Source organism: Cucurbita pepo, chromosome 11 (assembly GCF_057944985.1).
Source record: "Cucurbita pepo subsp. pepo isolate OVF chromosome 11, ASM5794498v1, whole genome shotgun sequence".
Lineage (NCBI taxonomy): Eukaryota > Viridiplantae > Streptophyta > Magnoliopsida > Cucurbitales > Cucurbitaceae > Cucurbita > Cucurbita pepo.
The window spans coordinates 4,226,309-4,248,640 of record NC_141808.1 but is presented as its reverse complement, the minus strand read 5'-3'; the positions used below and the strand labels follow the sequence as shown (position 1 = coordinate 4,248,640).

The 22,332-nt window shown below is 35.7% G+C and overlaps 2 protein-coding genes across 3 annotated transcripts; both read left to right on the top strand.

Moving 5' to 3' along the window:
- Positions 1-490: 490 nt before the first annotated feature.
- Positions 491-13,104, top strand: LOC111805640 (Protein kinase superfamily protein). 2 transcript variants are annotated; one of them, XM_023690788.2, is made up of 6 exons: positions 491-969; positions 4,358-4,662; positions 5,287-5,422; positions 11,441-11,577; positions 11,797-11,920; positions 12,208-13,104. In XM_023690788.2, the coding sequence occupies exons 1-6, from the start codon at positions 903-905 to the stop codon at positions 12,594-12,596; spliced, it is 1,158 nt and encodes a 385-aa protein (XP_023546556.1). In that variant the 5' UTR covers positions 491-902; the 3' UTR covers positions 12,597-13,104. The 2 variants fall into 2 exon arrangements, with proteins under 2 accessions (XP_023546556.1, XP_023546554.2); XM_023690786.2 differs by lacking the exon at positions 491-969 and adding an exon at positions 3,674-3,966.
- A 2,078-nt stretch (positions 13,105-15,182) lies between these two features.
- Positions 15,183-19,800, top strand: LOC111804870 (U-box domain-containing protein 35). The gene is made up of 9 exons (XM_023689676.2): positions 15,183-15,685; positions 15,757-15,878; positions 15,953-16,080; positions 16,165-16,412; positions 16,521-16,581; positions 17,715-18,066; positions 18,145-18,246; positions 18,344-19,534; positions 19,610-19,800. Exons 1-9 carry the CDS (start codon positions 15,523-15,525, stop codon positions 19,685-19,687), a joined length of 2,445 nt encoding a protein of 814 aa, XP_023545444.2. The 5' UTR covers positions 15,183-15,522; the 3' UTR covers positions 19,688-19,800.
- Positions 19,801-22,332: the final 2,532 nt, after the last annotated feature.

The window sequence follows — 22,332 nt, the reverse complement described above, 5'->3', positions numbered from 1 at the left end:
CCATGTTAGATGAACACGACTCTTCACAATAGTATGATATTGTCGAGCATAAGCTATCATGGCCATTGACAATAACTTACAAACTAAACCAAAAAAATGCTAAGGAAGCATAACATACGACTCCCCATTTTAAGTTACAAAATTTTCGTACTAAAGCTTAAAAAAAAAAAAAAAAAAAGCAACCTCTAGGCTAAGCCATGAGTATTATAATAATTATTCACTAATTATAACTTAAAACCTTAAAAATAATATTCTAAAAAAAAAATATATATATATATAATGAAATCTTCTTAAATCTAAACATATAAATTTTTTGGGCATTATTAATTTGGTATGATTTTAGGGAATTAGATAATAGATATCAAAAAAATCATACCAAAATATTACAAACCAAAGATAGTATGAATTATAAATTTGATGCTCTAAAATAAGCAAACTGATGTGATAAACACTCTTAACTTTCTCAAACTTTGAATAATTTTAAACCAAACTGACAAAAAAATGAAGAAATTTGCATTTGGCTTCGCGCCTTCTGCGCTTCCTAATGCGAAATAAGGGGAGATGCTATCTTTCTCTGCGGGTAATTGGGTCCTTCATATCTGTATTTCTATATTCCTCCACATTTCTTTTTCTAGAGCCGATCGTTTTCCTAGTGTCCATTTTTTCTGTTTCCGGGAACTCGATCGGAATCCGGTGAATCCACTCAATACCCTACTACCCATTTCCGATTTTGGGGGACCAACATTGAGTTTGGTCCCTATTAGGAACGATCATCAGTTCGCACACACACAGGATTCATGATTCGTTAAATTGGTTGTTCGTGATCGGGAATGGCAATTGCCGGTTAGTTTTGACATTGGTTATGGGGTTAGAAAATGAGGCCGGTTTAAGATTGAGTTCCCATGGGGATTTGTCGGAGCATTGAGGCGAGGGAAGGGCGACCCAGGGGTCTTGCTAGAAAGAAATTAGGTAATGCTTCTGAATTGATTTTTCGTTTCTTTTGATTCTGCCCTGTTTGCTGGTTAATTGATATATGCTTTGAAGTTTCATACATTCTGGATGGTGTTGGTTTTATGAACAAATGATTTATCCGTAGTTGCTATTTGTTTTTACTTTTACACAGGAAAATGTTCAGCCAAAAACCAAGAACAATGTAATAGGACTAAATCAAAGATTGTAAATCTCTCCATTTCTCAGTTATATAATAATAAGAGGATGTTATGAACATTTGAATCTCGTAGCGAATTATTGAAAGGAATCTTATTTAGATTGAATTGATGTCACAATCTAGAAAATTCTTCTGTTTCCTTTGGATCTTGATAATCAAAGCGTGTTCCTCTTCCATCCAATGTAGCTGCCCTAGAAGTATAGAAAGGAATACGTATATAGGACATGATAGATACTAGAACATGCCTCTTTTTTGTCAATAGCTTGGAAATTAGACATGTCAAAAGTCAAAGGACCTTTATGAAAAGGTATACAAACATATATACTTTAATAGATTTAATGTGTTCTATACATATTTAATGGTTTTATGCTTGAAACGAAACTATTTTTTCCTTTTAATTTTGATAGGTGTAATTAACTCTTCAAAAGTAAAGTTGAAATATCTTACATGGCCTTTAGTAATCTATTTCCAGTGATGCGTCGGGTCAACTCGAATTTTGACTGAAATTGACATGCTGGATTAAGGATACCGAAGAATGACTAAATTTGTTCTCATGCCATTATATTGAAAAGAATTATGAATATCTAATTCTATAATTTATCCTCACTATTATTTTTCTATGCCGTTGTGTTCCGAATGAAGGAGACTTATGAATACCTAATCCTCATCCTATGATTTTTCCTCAGCATTCTTTTATCTATGCCATTGTGTTCCCAAAGGATACTTTAATTTAAGGGCACAGTTTTTGAACTGTTGGTGTCTAATATGTGTCTGATACAATCGTACAATCTGTCAAGGGTTGTATCTAATATTAGGTGTCCAATATCATTGAAACTAAGTGTCACAGTTTGCAGGTAGCTGTTTTCTTAGATTTAAATAGATACTCAATTTGAATGCAGTTCCAAGAAACATCAAGACTAGTTAAGCATTTGTCCTACAAAATGGAAATGCAGTGGATACAAGGGCGGTCAAAATCCCCCATGCCTTTTTGACAAAGTCACACGATTGAAGTTAAGAAGAAATTCTTCGAATGTATTCATTGGTAATGGGTACCAAGCTTCCCTCGGACTTCCAACCAAGAAAAGAATTAGAGGAATTGAAACACGATTCTCAAGAAATTATATGCACAAAAGTTGCTAATGCAGCCAAGGGAGTCACCTGGAAGGATGAAATTGGATCTCTCTCCCTAACTCAACATGGAGGGCTAGGGGTAGATTCTCTCGAGCAAAGAACAGAATGTTAAATGGCTTTGGATATTTACTCGAGAGGAAAAAAGGCTTTGGAGGATTGTGATTGCAACTATTTATGGGATTGAGCTCCATGGATGGCCTAACAAACCGGGTAGCTGTAGACCATTGGACATAGAAAAAAACAGGAATGGTTTTATTTTATTTTTATTTGAATTAAATCCCTCCCCCCCATTTTTCCGTTTTTTGAGGTTCAAATGGTCAGCGTATTTGTTTTTGGGAGGATGCCTGTAGTCCCATTCCATTGTCTAAAAGGAGTCTTTTATAGCAGAATGTATTGTGTGTGAGCATTAGGATTTGGATTTAGGGGTTAAAAGAAAATTGTTTGACAGAGAGGTGGCTAAATGGGCTGCTTTTGCTGAAAACCTGAATGTGGTTCAGATTGGAACTAGCAAAAGCAGAATCACTTGACTTTATCACCCTCAGTCTGCTGTTTTTGCAAGAGACACGCTAAGATCTTAACTACTTTTTTCCTCCCTTGTTCTTTCGCTCAAAGGTTTTAATCATTTCTGTTGTCTGAATTTGGTATGGTGTTTTCCCATACTTTATTAGTGGATCATTGGCTTTTGGGTTCTTGGCGGCATGATGTTGAAAAGAAAAGCTAAGTTTTGTGGAATTATGCCGTGCGAGCTCTTCTTTGGCATTTGGAAAGAGAGAAATCAAAGGATTCTTTAAGACAAGATGGATTTGGTGAATTCTTTTTGCAATAGTATATTACTACCTCGTCGTGGAGCTCAAACTTAAAGATTGAAACTGTAGTTTGTTGGGAGGCGGGTTTTCTCTAAGCCTGTCCTCCAGTTTGTTTCTTTCTTTTGTCTCTAACACATCGCTAATTTCTTATCTAAAAGAAAAGGAAAATAAATTAAGCACAAATTAGGGGGATGAAATTATGATTTGGGTGGGAGTTGGTGATGTGGTTTTGGAGTGTTGATGCTCAAATGTGTTTATTTTTAAGTAATGACCTTTCTTATGATTAAATTTCCTAACTGTGAAAAGGATATTTGAACCGTGTGCCAATTGAATTCATGATTTATCTAGTCCTTACCTCATGTTGTTCCAATCACGTCCTAGTTGAAATTGCATTGCAGATAAATATCAAGGCACATCCTCGACATGATACACCGACACTGTAATCTTGGAGTTGGCGAAATATCTATGCCTCCTAGAAGTTTAGGAAAAGACAAGGAAATAGCAGTCATTCTCCATACTAGCCCTGTGAAAAGTAAATGTCCCTAACCATCAATATATTGGTCTGCATGGCCTTTATTAAATTCAGTTGAAAGCCTTAAGAAATGGTGCTTTTATTTGGCTCTTAGCCCAAGTTTGGTGAAGTCTAAGTAAAAGAGAGTCAATCATTTGCCTTTTCATTGTGTTTATAGCAGGAAAAGAGGGAGTCTTTATTCCAAGGTTTCAAGATTGCTTGGATATTCAATTTTATGGCGAAAAGCAACATTTTTATGTTTCCTTGCAACAGTGAATTGAAAAAGAAATTTAGAAGTTCTTTGGCTCAACGTGGTAAAAGCTATTTATGGGGACCTTGGACAAAAATAAGTGAGTCTCTTTGAAAAACAAACCTGGTGGGAACAAATTTTTTTTGATGATTAAACATTAGTGGCTTCTTGGTGTGTTTTCTTTCCAAATATTTTTAGGAATTATTTATTGTTTGGTATTAATTCTTGTTGGGAAGCTTTCTTGTAATTATTTTTGGAATTATGATATCTTGTCTTAAGAAGTTTCTTGTAGTCTCTATGGCGGGGTGCATATTATAGTAAGGGTAAGTTGAATGGTGGGATCAAATTGTGACACCATGCATAACTTTTCACTTTATCGTTAAAAATCTTTGCTTCTCTTTCAAAAAAAAAAAAAAAACTCGCGCACACACACACATACATATTTACCATACTTATCGTTTTGGCTCACAGTGTGTTTTTTTCATACATAGTATTAGAGATGGCTCATGAATCTCCATCGAGACCAGAAGGAAATACAAGTGGATATTCCATGGTAAATAGGCATATTGATGTTCTCCGCGCAACCCCTGCCTATAGCGACGTTGAAATTTTTGCATATGAGGAGATGAAGTTCGCCACAAAGAATTTTCGGCCAGACCTAATTCTAGGGGAGGGCGGTTTTGGTGTTGTATACAAAGGATTTATTGATCAAAATGTAAGGCCAGGTTTTAAGCCAATGCAGGTTGCCATTAAGGAGCTTAACCGTGAAGGTTTCCAAGGTGACAGGGAATGGCTGGTATGCTTCTTTTCTGCTAGCTTATATATTTTCCGGAACTTGAGCTGCATAGAATGATTTTAGCGGTGTTGTGTTATGGTGGCTATAATTTCTTTCGACAAAAGCAAAATATTTCGTCAGAAGTTTGAACAATGCACAAAAAATAAAGTGCAGTGTTGCTATTCATTTGCAGAATTATGAAACTAAAGTTTTAAGCTAAACTTTCATGTTTTTCTTTTTAAATTAAGAAGTCAACGCATTCGTTTAAAGAAATGATTGCACTATCACGTTCAAGTTTGCATAGCATATAATGTCAACCAAGGACAAATTCAATTTTTTTTTACCTATTTTCAATTCAAAGTAAATGCAAGTACACTTCACTGATAGATAGTAAGTTAAGGTCCCATTTTATAGTGATTACAATGTATATAATTTATGCACACTGATTATACATCTCTGATTATATAATGTATATAGTTTCCCTTTTTCTTTTCGTCTCTGTTATTTTATTATTTAGTCATTAATTTGTGAGCTATTTTAACAGTACCGCTAATTGATTTACAGATTTGGAAATATTGACTGTTTTCTAGAAATTATAATATTAAGAGAGGGCTTCCATGACTTTTTTTAACCCTTGTAATATAGGCAGAAGTCAACTATCTTGGGCAGCTTAGTCACCCTAATCTCGTGAAGCTGATTGGTTATTGCTGTGAGGATGAGCACAGGATGTTAGTATATGAATATATGGCAAGTGGGACTCTGGAGAAACATCTTTTCCGCAGTAAGTTATGGTCAATAAATTAAATAAGGACTTAACTTTACCTAATCATTATAGCTCTGGATATTTTAAGTGCTATAATTTTTTTATCACCAATGCTGTTGTATGAGGAGCACGAATTGGCGCAAGTTAGGTAGTTAATTAGCCTCTGTGTCCACTGCGTAACTTTATACTGTGCTATTGTTTTTATTTTTTTTATTTTTCAATAGGGCAAGGAACTTTCTTGGTGAATTCAATGCGTTTATCAATGAACAAATGCTGAAACTACTAGTTGGCTCTTTCTATTGGAAGCCTCCTGGGAGATTCTAGATTGTAATTATCTTCATGATAGGAACTTATTGCTAAAGTTGAAGTAAGTCCATATAAAGTCTTCGAACATTTGCAAATTACCTACTGGCCATAAAAGAGATGTCCTTCTATCGGCTAATCTTGTCAAGAATGAAATAAACAAAAAAAAAAAAAAAAAAACGTTTGAATTTTGTGAACTCTCCCGATTAGCTAAATGCTATAGCTGTAGATTCATGTGAGGACTGCTGATCATGTGAATAGTCTATGTGCATGTCAGAGAGGATTTCCGGCTAGGGTGGGTGGGAATTTGCTTGTCTAGATAAATTCTATTAATGAGGCAGAAACCAATCTGGGTTCTTATAGAGTCGAGATGTATAAATGACTTGATGCCTAAAGGAACATATTTGATGGAGAAAGTTATTGAACGTTTTTTTTTAATATTAATTTTTTTTGGTCAAATGTCAGGAGTGGTCCCTAATCTTTTAGATAAAGCTCAATTTGTTCTTCAATCTCTTGAATTTCTTAATTTTACTCAATGCATCTAAAATTCGCAATTATGTTGTTTTAAAACATTGTTAACAAAAAGTTGTGTTATTAAATTATTATTTTAATAACATATTTGGACATATAGACATTTCATTTAAAAGAAATTAATTTTGTTGATGAGCAGGTTGGATTTTGCTAATATGCATGTTGGATTTCATGTGTATGTGGCATTTGAGTGACATGTCTATGTTTCCCAATATGTCAACAATTTGATGATGCATCAACTTTTTGTTTATACATTTTTTACTCAATGATCTAATTGAATGCTTTTTTATACACCAAGGGTAAAATTGAGCATTTTAGATTATGGACCAAATTAAAAAATTACCTAAAAGATAAGGGACAACTTTGTATATTTTGTCTACTTTTTTTTTTTTTTTTTTTTTTTGCTGTTCTTTCTTTTTCTGTTTGATGCTTAAGCATTTCATTAAACCAATGAAATATGAGATATTTTTCAAATACATAAGAGTCAAGGAGATTACGAAAAGTTCTCCTATTGCAATAAACTACAAAGAAAGAATATTGGTTTAGTGAAATGAGAAGAATACTGTTATGAATATTAGTAGTAGCATATTTGTAAATACATAAAAGTTGGAGTTCCCAGTTATAAATAGAGGGACTTCGAAGATTTCAATATAGAGTTTCTGGAAAAATTCTGTGACAAATTCTTGACCTCTCAAAGTGTGTGAGAAATTTGTAACTGTCTTCTTTATATCAATACTACTTTTGGTAACTTTCATTTTGAGTTATGATCCCTATAAGATTCTTGTAGGTTACCATCCTTAGAAGTTGTTGAAGGGGCTTTCTCTTTGCCTATTTTGTTCATGTTTTTCAGATAATCAATTGGGTTGGGGGGTTAGGGTTTATAGATTTTGGGGGTTGTTGGGATGGTAGATAGACACTCGGTCAAATTTGAGAGAGAGAGTTTGTGTAGTAGTGATAGATTTTTGCTGTTGAGGGGTAGGGATGTTGAGTTTTAGCAGGCTTGGTTGGTGTGCTTGAATCAAGTTGATATATCTCTGATCCATGTCCATTTTAGTTTGAGAAGTATGTGGTTGCCTCATCCTTCTTTCAAATCCTCCTTTCCTTCTTGGTGGTGGGGCTTTAGGGTTGAGAGTAAGTGGGAGAGCTTTCCCTTCATGCAAGAGTTGTCTTCTCTTAAACTAGTGTTGGAGGAGTCATATAAGAATGTGTTAAGAGGTATTAAATTAGGAAACGAGGGATTTTGGATAGGATTAGTGTATTCTGGTCTCAGTTATGATATATGATACGAGCAAATTAGATTAAAAGGAGACTTCAAAGACCTTTGTAAGGAGGTCGTGTTGGAGACAAAAGGCTAAAGTGAGATGGGCAAGGATGATTGTATTAGTTTCTCCTTTCCTAAATCTCCTACTTTCCCATGAAAGTATCTTCTTTGTTATGCCCCTCCACTCTCTTCTTATTTGCCTTAGACCTTTTGATGGTTTAAATTGGTGACCCGTCTTTTACCCAGCCTAAGGAATTGTTGAAGGCTTCTTTTTCTATGGAGAGGATATTTTTTGAGTTCAACAATTGTTGAACAGGAGATCGAACTATTGACCTTTCAGTTAATAATTGTCCATTGAGTTGAGGAGAAAAAGTTGTTTTAGCTTTGCTAGGTAAGACCACCTAATCTAGATAGATTCTCTATGGCTTTCTTTCAAAATAAATGGAAGTTCGTTAAACAAGATTTAGTATAGGTCTTCAGTAATTTCATCTTCATGACTGCAAGATTATTGACTTTTCCATATAAGCCCCCAATTGTGGAAGAGTTAACACTTTGAATCGGATTCCGGCTGGGGGATCCTCTTTGGATGGGCCACTTTGTTATATTCTTTGTAGGAGTGTTGCAAAGGACCTTGATCGTTAGCTCTGGAGATGTAATTTTGCCAAGGTTGTGTGGAGCTGTTTCTTTGAGATGTTCATCTTTAGCTTTGCTTGCTTGTTGGGTTGTAGGGAGACGTTTGCAGAGCTTCTTCATGATGTGCTTTGAAGTGGAAAAGGCTTGTTTATGTGGCAGGCGAGAGTTTGTTTTATTTTGTAGGCTCTTTGGTGTGAGAAAAATAACAAAAACTTCAAGGCAGGAGAAATCTCATAGCGATATCTAGTCTATGGCTAGATTCTACATTTCTCTTTGGGCTTCATTGACAAGATCTTTTTGTAATTACTGGATTGGAGCTCGTTTTCGTACATTGTTGCTTGGCTACCCTTTTAAGTGGGTTGTATTTTTTTCTTTTTTTTTCTTGATGAAAGTTCAGTTTATCGTAAAAAAAATAAAAGTGAGTATATAGTATAAAAAAGGGAGGGAGACAATGAGATCGAGTTATGAGCGTGTGGGGTTCATTAAGTGTTTGATAGAGGGGTTGGGAGGCGAAGTTTGTAAATATGGTTAAATACTTTAGCATGAGAGGTAAAAGATCTCAGGGGCATTTAGTGTCGTTGAAGAAAACCAAGGTGAAATAGAGAAAGACATTGCACTGTTTAAAGAAGAAATTTGAACAATGCTATTGACAATTGAGCCAAACGGAAAGAGAAGGATAAGTTGAAGGGGAAGACAAAGAGAAACTGCTAATGGTGCCAATGGCAGGCATTCCATTGCATTCAGGAGAGACTAACAGTAGAGCTTCTGATAACGGTTCAAACAAGCTTAATGTGCTTGCTCTGGTCTCTGGTGTTCAAAATGTGATTGTGCAAACTTGAGGCACCTACTTTTTGGCGGAACTAGTCTTGGGAGTTGATTGATAAAAGGATGGCTTGATCTTTTGTTGTTAGTCAACTAACTAATAAGGAGACATTGGAAGCGGTTGTGTTTTGCCTGGATGAGGAGGCATGTACTTGGTTTCAACATGAAGATAGGAGAGTACCAACTGAGATTGGGAAAAATTCAAGTCATTGCTCCTGAAGTTGTTCCATCCAATTTAGGAAGGGTTGTGCAAGAAATTTTCATCTCTGGAACAAGAGTAAAGGATGAGAGTGGTGGGCGCAGAAGGGATACTGAAAAAATAGGCTGAAAGAGAAATTCTGGCTGAGATTCAAGTGTCAAAGACAAGTCGGCTGACTGAAGTAATGGAGACGGCTGAACGATAGGAACACAAAAACAATCTGGGCCAAAATAAGAAAGGAGTTGCCTTCTCTCCAAATAATGAAAGCTCTGGGGTAGGTAGTGGGTTGGTTAGGACCTTTACCATCCGCCAAAATTGGTTTGATCAAAGATTGGGAAACAAATGGCAAAAAGAATCTGAAGAGTGCATGACAAATGTTCCATTTTGAAGTCTATCAGAGAATGAGCTGTGGATAAACGAGAAAAGGATCTTTGAGATTCAATCATAAACCACTTTGCCTCAGTTTTATGTAACCTCCTTTGTTTTCAGTGTGATGAGAAGTTTTCCCTAGAGCATCATTGCAGGTGGCAGGAGCTATAGCTGCTTGTAGGTCAGGAAGAAGAGCTAGAAATGGAGACATACGTTGGCTGAAATGAGTTAGCTTCCCAGGCGAAGGTTGCAAAGGAAAGATAGAGGAGATTGAGGAAGCAGCAAGTATAATTGAGGTATCTCTTAATTCAGTGGTAGGTTTTGATTTGCCAAGGAAAAAAACGTTGAAGGTGGATATAGAGGTGAAACTACCTTAGATTGGTTAGAGGTCTTATATAGGGTGATCTATTCTTTCCCTTCCTCCTAGTGGTAGTTGATGTCCTCGATAGGTTAGTTATCATGGGAATGGATATTGATCTCAACGAGAGTTTTCATATTGGTAGGGAAGGTTTCTTTTCCTCTCATTTTCAATGCTAATGATGTAATCTTCTTTTGCTCAGGGAGGGAGGATTCATTCGTCAACAGAAATAATATTTTGGCAGATTTTGAACTTATTTAGGCCTTAAAATCAATGAGGATAACAGTTCAACTGGGAGTTTTCGGTTTGCTAGATGGGTATTTGTTGTTGAGCGTGAGGTCTCCACTTTATCTACTACCTTCCTCAGGCATACCATCTTTATTTTTTGTCTTGGGGCCCAATAATTTAACAGATTCGAAAAGTCTTTCGTACGGGAAGAATGTGTTCTTCTCCCTGATTGTTGGATTGAATATTGATTTTACTTTGTAAGTGGCTTTCTCACCTACTTCATGACTTTGTCGAGGAGGATCCTCTCTACTACTAGTTGTAGGCTGGAGAAGATTATAAGATATTTTCTTTGGGAGAGAGTTCAGGAGGGTGGGGCTCTCACTTGGTTAAATGGAGGTTGTCTCAAAATCAATTGAATGTCACACTATATGAAATAGGCTTCCAATTCGAAATAATAAGACCTCGGAGACCGACATCCAAGTAGAGGCATTAAGCCTAACAAGTGGCAACACCTTTGAGCTCCTCCAAGATTTTTCACAATCCTTAAGAATGATGTAATTTTTGCTTAACCAAAGGCCTCAGTGGATAGCAAGAGGTCAGCCCACCACAAAATTTGCCCCTTGTTCTATGTGGAACATGGCCTTTTCACTATGATTAAGTGAAATATTTCATTTAAATTTCTTAAATGCCCCAACCAGCAAAATTTCTTTCAAGATGAAGTATGACTTACCCATATTTTTAAGCCACAAAATGGGCCACTTATAATATGCTATTCCAACATCTCTTTCTGTTTAATAATAAATGTTATGATTTTAATCTCTTTCTCTGTTTATTATTTATTTTTATTAATTTCTTCAATTATCTTATAAAAATATCCTTCTAGTGTCATTACATATCGATATAATCTTATGTTTATATATATTAATGTTGAAAAGGGTGTTTTGAATCCTATTAAGCAATTGTTAAAGTCTTATTAAGTCATCCAAACAATTTCTATGCATTTTCGTGGTTTTCCATTTGATTACATTTTCATCCATAGATTTGAGTATTTTATCTACTTAATTCATGAACTTTAAGAAGTTTTTATTATGCTTTAAGGTTCCAAATTATTCCTACCTTTGGTTCATGCTGCTAACAACAGCCACTAATTGACAACTTTTTTTTTCTTATAAACTTTAGAGGAGATGATGTGATCCAACGGCTGGTTTAATGGGTTTGGGAAGTTAAAAAAGTGCTTTTGAATATGGCTTATTTATTAGATACACTTTATCTCGAAAAACATGCTTATTTATTAATTCTGAGTTCCCTCATTGCATTTTTCTACGATGTTAGGAGTGGGTAGTTCACTGAGTTGGGCGAAAAGAATGAAAATTGCTTTAGATGCTGCAAAGGGACTTGCGTTTCTTCATGGTGCAGAAACACCTATCATATATCGTGATTTGAAGTCATCAAATATCTTGCTTGATACAGTTAGTTTCTTTCTCTATCATTTTGTTTTATTAGTCAGGCGTTATTCTTCCTTAGAGGCAGTAGTCAAGTTTCTCTGTTATAAATTCCCAAAGAAAAGTTTGACAGCCAATTCAACTCTCTAGGTGAGTCAGTACTAGGGATGAACAAAGAAGAATTTGTGTATATTGAGTTCTTTTAATCTTAATTTCTTCTGCTGAATTTCAAGTAACCTTTATCAGGATTTCAATGCAAAGCTTTCAGATTTTGGCCTTGCAAAAGAAGGGCCTATGGGAGATCAAACTCATGTGTCAACAAGAGTGATGGGTACATATGGATATGCTGCTCCCGAATATGTAATGACTGGTGAGTTTGTAGGTACCTAATACAGAACAATTACAATAGCTACAGCCTTTTATTCTTTTGGTATATTGAACAAGAATGTTTGCATGTACTTGTTTAGTCAATATGTAAGCATCTTATCAGTCATGGTTACTGCCTCTGTTTATCAAAATTAATTGATTGAAAAAATCATGAGTGATTTGCTAGATGTTGTTATTCCCTTTTTCCTTCTAGTTCTTGAATGAAAGGATGAACTTAAGTTGGTTGCTCTGCCCTTTTCAAGAACTTAGTCCATGTATTGATATTACCAGGACATTTAACTGCCCGAAGTGATGTTTATGGATTTGGGGTGGTTCTACTTGAGATCCTTATTGGCAGGAGAGTAATGGACAAGAACAGACCAAGTCGAGAGCACAACCTGGTTGAGTGGGCTCGCCCGCTCTTGAACCACAACAAGAAAATTTTGAAGATATTGGATCCTAGAATAGAAGGACAATATTCAACTAAAACTGCAATGAAGGTTGCTAATTTGACTTATCAATGTCTGAGCCAAAATCCAAAAGGCAGACCCCCTATGAGCCAGGTGGTACAAATGCTGGAGGGCTTTCAATGTCCGAAAGATACCGATTCTGGTACCGTGCTTCACGGTGGAGTCGATGACCTAATTCTCAGTCCGAACACATCTCACAGTACACAATAGAAACTGAATAAGAAAAGGAAAAAAAAACAATGAAAGAAAAACTAAGGACATGGAAACAGGCAGAGACACAAGAAGCAAAAGTGGACACTGGAATGAACTCGATCTTTGTCGTCACCCCTCTTCGAACTGTTCCCTCGAAAATTTGGTTTCCCTTGAGAAATCAGCATCTTTTAAGAATTGGACTGGTTTTATGTGTTGATTGATAGAATGGATGCCAAAATTGTGAAATACTTTTATCTACCAATTACTCTATCCATAAGTTTCTAAGAGCATGTATTCTTTCAATGACATTCTGTAGTCCGGAGAGTATATATATATATATATATATATATATACATATACATATATATATGGGTGTAATATGTTCACTATCTACCGTTTTTCTTCTTTTTCCTTGTTTTATTTATCAGCAAACACTGTAAGGTACTGCTTGTATATCTTGTGGAAACAGTTGCTTTGTACTTGTATGAACTTTCCAATTTTGGTAATGAAATAATCTTTTCTGGTATTGTGGAGTTCATATGTTCTAAATCAATGAGGAAATGATCTCTTATGGTATTGTGGAGTTTATATATTTTAAATCAATGCTGCATCTTTGGGGTATTGGTAGCTCTTTTGCAGGTGAAGCATCAAGCTTATTATTTGTTTAGAGCTTACTTGAGACGCTAATAGACTCGTTGATCTCGATTCCAATGTCAATGTTTAAATTAATCTCTTGATTTTGCTTGCTATTATTATATGTTTGTGTGAACCCGTTTTCAAAATGCTTTTTAGGTAAAGGTAAAGTTGTAGCACGAGAGTGACGAGTAGGATAAAGAATCGGCCATGGGATGTGTGAGATCTCACATCGTTTAGAGAGGGAAATGTAGCATTTCTTATAAGGGTGTAAAAACTTATCCCTAGTAGATGCGCTTTAAAAATCGTTAGGCTGACGATACGGGCCAAAATAGATAATATCTACTAGCGGTGGGCTTGGGCTATTACAAATTTTATGTTTATTTTGATGCTTTAATTTGAATATCTTGTGGTAGCAAAGCTCCGTTTATGGTGGTTAGGGAACTTATAGAACCAATGCTAATAACTCTTATTAAGAGCCATTCATGTCTTTTTTAAGGGGCAACTCGAGCATGTTTTACTTATTTTTTTTAGTGTCTTTCTTGTCTTTAAAATAATCGTGTATGGAAAGTCAGGTCGTTACATTTATTGACCTATATAATAACATAATTATTGTTTAAAATAATTTAAAAAAAAAAACATATCATTAATCTTTTAGAAAAGAAATTCTATTAAATGTAAGTTTTGAAATGAAAAACAACGTGCTCATATTTATATACCATCAAATCTCAGAATGAAAAAAATTATAATTTAAATTCTAAAAGTATTAATAATAGTATAAAGGAAAACTCTCACATCATAATTATTTTAAATCGATTTTATTAATAAAAAAAATTAAAAAAAAAAAACTCAAAATTATCTAAATTAACAAGTAAATCTATTGTACAATATGAACTTCCAACAAATTGGGAAGAATTTTGTTCCAAATAAAATCAAGTTTTATTAAAAGTGAACTCAAGTGACAATTAATGTTATATTGAGAAGAATCGAATTTCATTTATGCAACAAATTTTTTTAGATAATACGATTTATTTATTTTTATATGGTTATAAATTGTTAACGATTGAAATTTAGAATTATGGTATTTTATTAATGTATTTTCTAGTTTAAGATTTTTTATTTACAATTTAGGTTACATTTAGTACTGACTACGGGAAGGTCAGTGTTTCTGAGGCTATATAAAGTCATGTAAGCTGCGTTGTAAAATATACTTGGACAATGTAGTAACAAGGGCATTTGCAAATCTATGAATTTTTGTGGTATGTTTATACTCGTCAACAAGATAATCTAAATATTAAGTTCTCTTGGGACTTTTTTATTTATTTTTATTTTTTATTGTTTGGATGTTTTTTTGATACTTTATATTTAAAGGTCTAATTTTTCCATCATAAGGTGGTTTAGATTGAATTTTCATGTAATTTATAAATGTATAAATTTTGTGAAAATATCAATAAAATATCAACAAAATACCCACGTCCATATGTTTCTAAATACATTATAAACATTAAAAAAAAAAAAAAACTCATAAAGAAAGAGTTAAAACTAACAAATAAGCCTTTCATAATTTTTTTAGTTCTATTATTAATACTTCTTTCATTTTTTTTTTTTTTTTTTTTTTGTTCATTGATCTATTTATCCATCGATTTGAAACTAGCACGTTCATTTCCGCCATAGCAGGTGAAGTAGCTAGAAGCTAGAGCTCCTAGTCCATTCATTCTGATTCGCGAAAGAATCGGAAAAGCCAACAGAAAGATTTGATTTTGACTTCGTAGAGCTAATGGTGTTGTTGCCTGCGCGTAGGGCCGTCCCCCAATCCTGTCCTGAGGCGCTAAGGAGCTTTTGTTTTTGGAACATATGACAGTGCTTTGCTGACGCCTCAAATCAAGCTTAGCATGTTTTTCTCCCTCATTGCTAGTAGGTTGATGGGTCGGAGTCATGGAAAAGTTATATGAATTCATGCAAAATAATGAGTAAAAGAAGAACAATACAATATAAAGTTTAAGCATAGGTTAAGTATTATATGAATTCATAAAAAATGATGAACTAAAGGAAGGAAACTGACACCCTATCGTCTTCAACAATAATGCAACGACAAACTGATAATTTTGTACAATAAATCCTTCTTCTGGTTCAATTTCAACAGAAACCACTTCAAAATAGATACTCACAATGAACAATTCAGTTACTCCGTTGATTCCAAAACCTCGATCCGTGGATCTTCCTCACAAAATCCCCTTCTCAATTAAAACCATTTTTTCTCTCCCTTCCTTCTCAGAAGAACAGAAGAGAAGAGGTCGATCGAAGAAATTTAATGGCGAGAGGCGGAGCTCAGAAGAAAGAGATGGTGGTGGCGATCGACAAAGACAAAGGCAGCAAACAAGCTTTGAAATGGACAATCGATCGCCTTCTGAGCAGAGGCCAAGTCGTTACTCTGCTTCACGTTAAACACAAATCCTCTTCCGCCGCGAATGCGAGTAAGAAATTATAAACCCTAACTTTTGAAATCGAGCGATTCTTCTTAAATCTTTTACAAATCGGTTTGTAGCGACGAATCTCAATGCCGATTTCGATCACGGCGAGACCGCTTTGTACAAACACCATCACATCGACAATCATATCAACGATCAGTTCTTCCTTCCTTTTCGTTGCATTTGCACAAGTAGCAATGTCAGTTTCTCCCTCTCTCGAACACATATCTGAGTAACGCTAAATCTATAAATAATGTGATTGAAAAAACACAGATAACATGCAATGAGGTGATGTTAGAGGGATCAGACATTCCAAAGACATTAATAAATTACGTCTCCAAAAACGTTGTAGACATTTTAGTAATGGGAGCACCTACAAGATCAGCCGCACAAATTTACAAGTAATTTCCTCTTCATCTGACTTGAATCTCAACAACAAGAAATGCTTATTCATAATCATGATGATGTTCTTGTTGTTAATGCAGGAGATTCAAATCAGATGTGCCAAGCAGTGTATCAAAAGGAGCACCAGATTTCTGCACAGTTTACACCATCGGTCACAGAGGGAAAGTTTCGGTGAGGCAGCCCACAGTTCCAGTGCCGGCAAGGCCGATTGCTCCGCCGCGCAACCAGTCGCTGCGTGCCGCGCCGCGCCCCCAGCTGCTGCATCAACGCACTAATGTCTCCCAACTCCTGGCTGAGCCCAACCAACTATGGTCCAAATCATCTAGATGTATGTCTTCTTGCATATTAAATAAATTATCAAATATTTTCGAATTAATATATTTATTTAGAGATGTAAAAAGACTATTTTATCCTTTTGTGATTTGATTTTTTGCAGGCTTAGAGACTCAAAGTAGTATGAGGGTTCCTCATGCCCTTCAACAATATTTGGACTTCAAGTAGGTGATTTTACGTCTTTGCCCTCCTATACATTACAACTTTTTAATAAATACTATTTTAAAAGACTTATCCGAACAATACTTTGTTTATTTTATATTATTATTATAAAATGTTGTGTATTAATGTTAGGATAAATTAATATAAAAAAATAAAAAAAACCTTTACTTGTCTAAAAAAATTACCTTAAATTTCATTAAGGCTCTAAAATTAAAAAAAAAAAAAAAAAAAAAAAAAAAACTTAAAATACACATTTTAAATATTTTAAATTAAAAAATATTTTTATTAATATTAAAAATTTTAGAGATAATTTATGAATGGTAAATATACCATTTTCAAAAGATATTAATGCTTGTCTAATGAAACTCTACAGCTAATTTAGAGAATGATCATGAGTTTATAATAAAAAATACCTTCTGTGATGTCCCACATTTTATAAGGTGGGAAAACCTTTTCACAGCAGATGCGTTTTAAAGCCTTGAGGGAAAGCTCGAAAGGGAAAGTCCAAAGAGGACAATATCCGCTAGCGGTGTGCCTAGGTCGTTACAAATGATATCAAAGCCAGACACTGGACAATGTGCCAACCTTCTCGCTGTTCCCCAAAGGGAGTAGACACGAGGCAGGGTGTCAGTAAGGACATTGGGCCTCAAAGGGGTGGATGTTCCAAGTAAGGACATTGGGCCCTCGGCCTCAAAGGGGTGGATGTTCCAAGTAAGGACATTGGGCCCTCGGCCTCAAAGGGGTGGATGTTCCACATTGGTTGGGGAGGAGAACAAACACAATTTATAAGGGTGTGGAAACCTTCCACCAGCGTACTTATTTTAAAGCCTTGAGGGGAAGCCCAAAGAGGACAATATCTGCTGCCTATGTGCCTGGGTCGTTACAAACCTCTTCATTGGCATGAGCCTCTAGGGGAAGCCCAAAGAGGACAATATCTGCTGCCTATGTGCCTGGGTCGTTACAAACCTCTTCATTGGCATGAGCCTCTTGGGAAGCCCAAAGCAAAACCGAACTTATGCTCAAAGTGGACAATATGAAAATTTATAGTCATTTTTTGAACCGGTTAGGATATTAATGATTTTTTTTTTTTTCTTTTTTAATGGTGATAATGGAATGTTTTTGGTGGGGTGAGCAGGTCGCCGTTCACAAGGCAGGGTTCAAGGGCTTCAGTGAGCAAAAGGGTGGACCCATCGACGGTGGATTCCGACAATTCGTTTGTCAGCTGCGGCAGGCGGAGCGTGGACCGTGGCTTCTCGGGGGCGTTGTCCTACGCCACCTGCAGAGACTCGTATCGACTTTCTAACGTCTCTGAGTCGGAAACTTCCAGCCCCGGTCCGCCTCCGCCTTCGCCTTCGCCTACATTGGAAATCGAAAGTGGAATGAACAAGTCCATTCATAATAACAACTTCTCTTCTTACTCTCAGGATCTCTCCTCTTGCTCCATAGAAAGCGACACATTCACTCGCCCTTCTCACTCTCATGCCCAGGTGATTCACTTCCATGTTTTCCCTCTCTCTGTGCTTTTCAGTTTCTGAATCTGAAATAATTTTCCTGCAATTCGTAAGGACGATGTTGAAGCTGAGATGAGAAGGCTGAAACTGGAGCTCAAACAAACCATGGACATGTACAGTACGGCCTGTAAAGAAGCCCTAAATGCTAATCGAAAGGTTTCTTTCTTTCGCCATTTCCGAAACCTCAAATCCTTTCCTTCATAGATCTATAATTTCGACTCAACAAACCGGATACGAATCGATTTATTTGCAGGCGACCGAGCTCCATCGCTGGAAGGTGGAAGAAGAGCAAAGGTTCGAAGAGGCGAGAATGGCGGAGGAAGCAGCATTAGCAATGGCAGAGAGGGAGAAGATGAAATGCCAAGCAGCAATTAAGGCAGCTGAAGCCGCTCAGAAGATCGCAGAACTCGAGGCGAGGAAAAGAGAGAACGCAGAGAGAATGGCAGACATGGAAGCAGAGGAAACGAAAAAAGCACTCTCAGGATTCGGCCATGGAGATATTGGATACAGAAAATACACAATCGAAGAAATTGAAATCGCCACGAACCACTTCTCTAATTCTTTGAAGATCGGCGAAGGCGGTTACGGTCCAGTCTTCCGTGGAAAACTCGACCATACGCCGGTGGCCATCAAGGTTCTCCGGCCGGACGCTGCTCATGGCCGATCGCAATTTCAGCAAGAAGTTGAAGTTCTAAGCTGCATTCGACATCCGAATATGGTTTTACTTCTCGGAGCCTGTCCTGAGAACGGTTGTTTAGTTTACGAATTCATGGGGAACGGAAGCTTAGAAGACTGTCTCTTCCGAAAAGCCAACAATCCAGTTCTTTCATGGCAGTTACGATTCCGAATCGCGGCGGAGATCGCGACCGGACTTCTCTTCCTGCACCAACACAGACCAGAGCCAATCGTACACCGTGATCTGAAACCAGGGAACATTTTGCTAGATCGGAACTACGTGAGCAAAATCAGCGACGTCGGACTGGCGAGGCTAGTTCCTCTATCAGTGGCCGATTCAGTGACTCAGTATCGGATGACGGCGACGGCAGGAACGTTCTGCTACATCGATCCAGAGTATCAGCTAACAGGATTGCTAGGGATTCAATCGGACATTTACTCGCTGGGCGTGATGCTTCTGCAAATAGTCACTGGCAGGCCGCCGATCGGACTGGCACACGCCGTCGAGAGGGCGATTCAGAAGGGAAGTTTTGCAGAAATGCTCGATCCGGAGGTAAAGGACTGGCCATTTGAAGACGCGTTGAAGTTCGCGAAGCTTTCGATGAAATGTACAGAGATGAGGAAGAGGGATCGACCGGATCTTGGGAAGGTGGTGCTGCCGGAGCTCAATCGGTTGAGAGCGATGGCGGAAGAGAGTATGGGAATTCGGGCGTTCAACGGCAGCAGTGCATCTTCATCGCCAGATACAAGCCAGACATCTTCTTCTCAGGTAACTTCAATCTTCCTGCTGCCTTTCATGGCGTTGAAACTGGATGAATTTGATTAATTCTTAATCGTAAAACAGGAACCGATGAGAATACATCAAGAACAATGTGGAGCTTGGGTTTCCAGTAGCCAATCAAATAGTAGCACGTCATCATAGTAAGGCTAACAATCTTATTGGCTGGGATTAACAAGTCTATTCTTTTCTTCTTTTTATTTAGGATAAAAATATGTATAATTTTTTCAACATATTTATCTCTCATTTTCCTAACACATTATAGTCTTCCTCCCTCACGTGCCTATATATCTCTACTCCGATGCTAAATGCATACTCTGAACCAACGGTAGCGATAGAAATGATTACAATAGATCGTATATCTCGTTTAATTTTCACAATTTTAAATGTTGAATGCAAATGTTCGTGGTAAAATACTTCCGTTAAAGTAAAGATCTAGTGCTGATTTGACATCAACATTTGTAACATTATTAATAAACTCATCAAACTCGAGGATTGAGTCATTTAGTTAGTTCATAACATCTCTATAAAGCAAGGGGCAAAGCTTCTTCACTTCCCCCTTCGTCGCTTCGGGCTAAACTGCGAGTTCATGAGAGTGAATGAATGAGTCATGTTCCTAAAAGGAGTGACCCTCTTTGTTTTATTCACTTCCTCTATCCTTTCAAAGCCCATAGGTTGGGTGCTTCCACTTGATTAAGAATTTCGAAAGTCAGGCTCTTTTGCTAAGCGAAGATGTGAGTCTACCCTTCTCGAGCTACTTAAATAGCTTACGGTTACCAAGCCTAGTCTATAAAAAGAGGGCTACAACAAGCAAGCTTTCCCCCTTTCTTTGATGATTATTTTCAAGTCCGTCATTCGTTTACAACACACTCTACAACAAAATGGAATTGTAGAAAGGAAGAAGGACAAAACTTGTCGAAACATGATGACCGCAATTTTGAAAAAAAGAAACCTCAAACAAAATTCGATCTTTTTTATGAATAAGAGAAGGAGAACTACTCATATCTCGCTTTGAACTAACGATAGAATACAAAGATTATGCATATAATTTGAACATGGTAAATTCTTTGCGCATAACTTGAACACGGTAAATTGCAATCAAGACTGAACTCTTTACATGTTATTAGTCTCACTTACATTCGGTTTATCTTTTTGATGCATTGTTAGAGTATTTATTGTAGTAAAAATTCCACGAGATATGTGGAAAGATGTAATGAAGATATGTCAAATTCAAGCATAAAAGTACAATCTTCCGTTCTACGATTAGTTTAAGGTGAGATATGAGTAATTCTAATTCATTTGTTCAAAAGAAAAGTCGACTTTTGAAATTAGATGAACTTATTGATAATGTTGCAAATGTCGATAATGTCAAAGATCTTTATTTGGAGGAAAGTCTTTCGTTATTATATAGTTATTACTGGGAATGAATGTTTAATTCATACAGTGAAAAGTGTTAGAACCGATTTTAAATTTATTTAGAGTTAAACAAAACTAAAGGACAAACAAACTTATCTCGAAGAAATATGAAGAAATTTCTAGCGGATCTCAAATCTACTTACTCCAATTTCCAATTTCTCTGACGATTAAATCTCTTCTCTAAAATCTTCTTCATTATGATTTGAGCTTGTGGCAGCCTCTTAAAAAAAAAATTCCAAAGAAATCGAACAAAAGAATTGTATAGAAGATAAAATGTGTCACTATTTAGCTTAATCTAAAGTTTTATTTTAAGATAATTTTCCCCGAATAATATATTTGAATATTCAATATAAAGCATAATATCTTATAAATTATATTTAAATATTATAAAATATTTTAATATATATTTAACTAATTTGAAATCACATTCAAATTTTAAATATATATTTTTTATTTAATAATATATAAAATTTATTTTAATATTAAATATTTCAAATAATATAAATATATTTATCTTTATGTTTAATATATTAAATTAAATGTTAATTCAAACCTTTCAAAAGAAAAGAAATAATAAATAAATGGACCCGATTATTATGAACTAGACAAGAAACTTTTGAACATCAAGTCAAACCTGTGTTAATTCATTGATATAATCATTATAAACAATTCGATCATTCATAAGTTATTCGTAATTACAATTGGGTCAACCTATATAACTACATATTATACATTAATTACTATTGATTCTCTAATGAACAATTTTTTTTATGGTTCGACTACCGGCTAAGTTAGGTTTGAGACAACGAGAGGGTATGGTCTCATTGTTCAAGTCTCCAAATCAAAAGTTAAAGAAACTACTCATCTACTTACCTCTGTATAAGGAGTGAATTACATATTGTGAAATTATGTTCATAACTCTCTGTTCGGTCAAGTTCCTAAAATATCCCGATAAAAGTTATCCTCACCCACGCAAATCAAAAGATAAGTCCTTATATGCAAGAGTTCACAGCTCACTTATAATTAAGATCGAGTTACACATGATTATCTTGTGAAATATTAATATTCTCAGTTAACAAATATATAAAGAGATTAGATACCACATTGGATACCACATTTACATGTCTCCGCATAAATGATTTGAATCAAATAATTAGTAACGATAATAGAATAGGTCGTATTAATAGTGTTACATGATAAAACACTCAACCTTATCCTATACTATAAACTTGATGATATTATATTGTAAATAAAATAATAAAAAATATTGTTAAAAATTCAATAACTAATTACTAGACTTTTTATATAGGCCGGGGTAGTTGTCTCACGACAACGGCTATCAATGGAGGAGAAAAGAAACAAAGAAAGAAGGT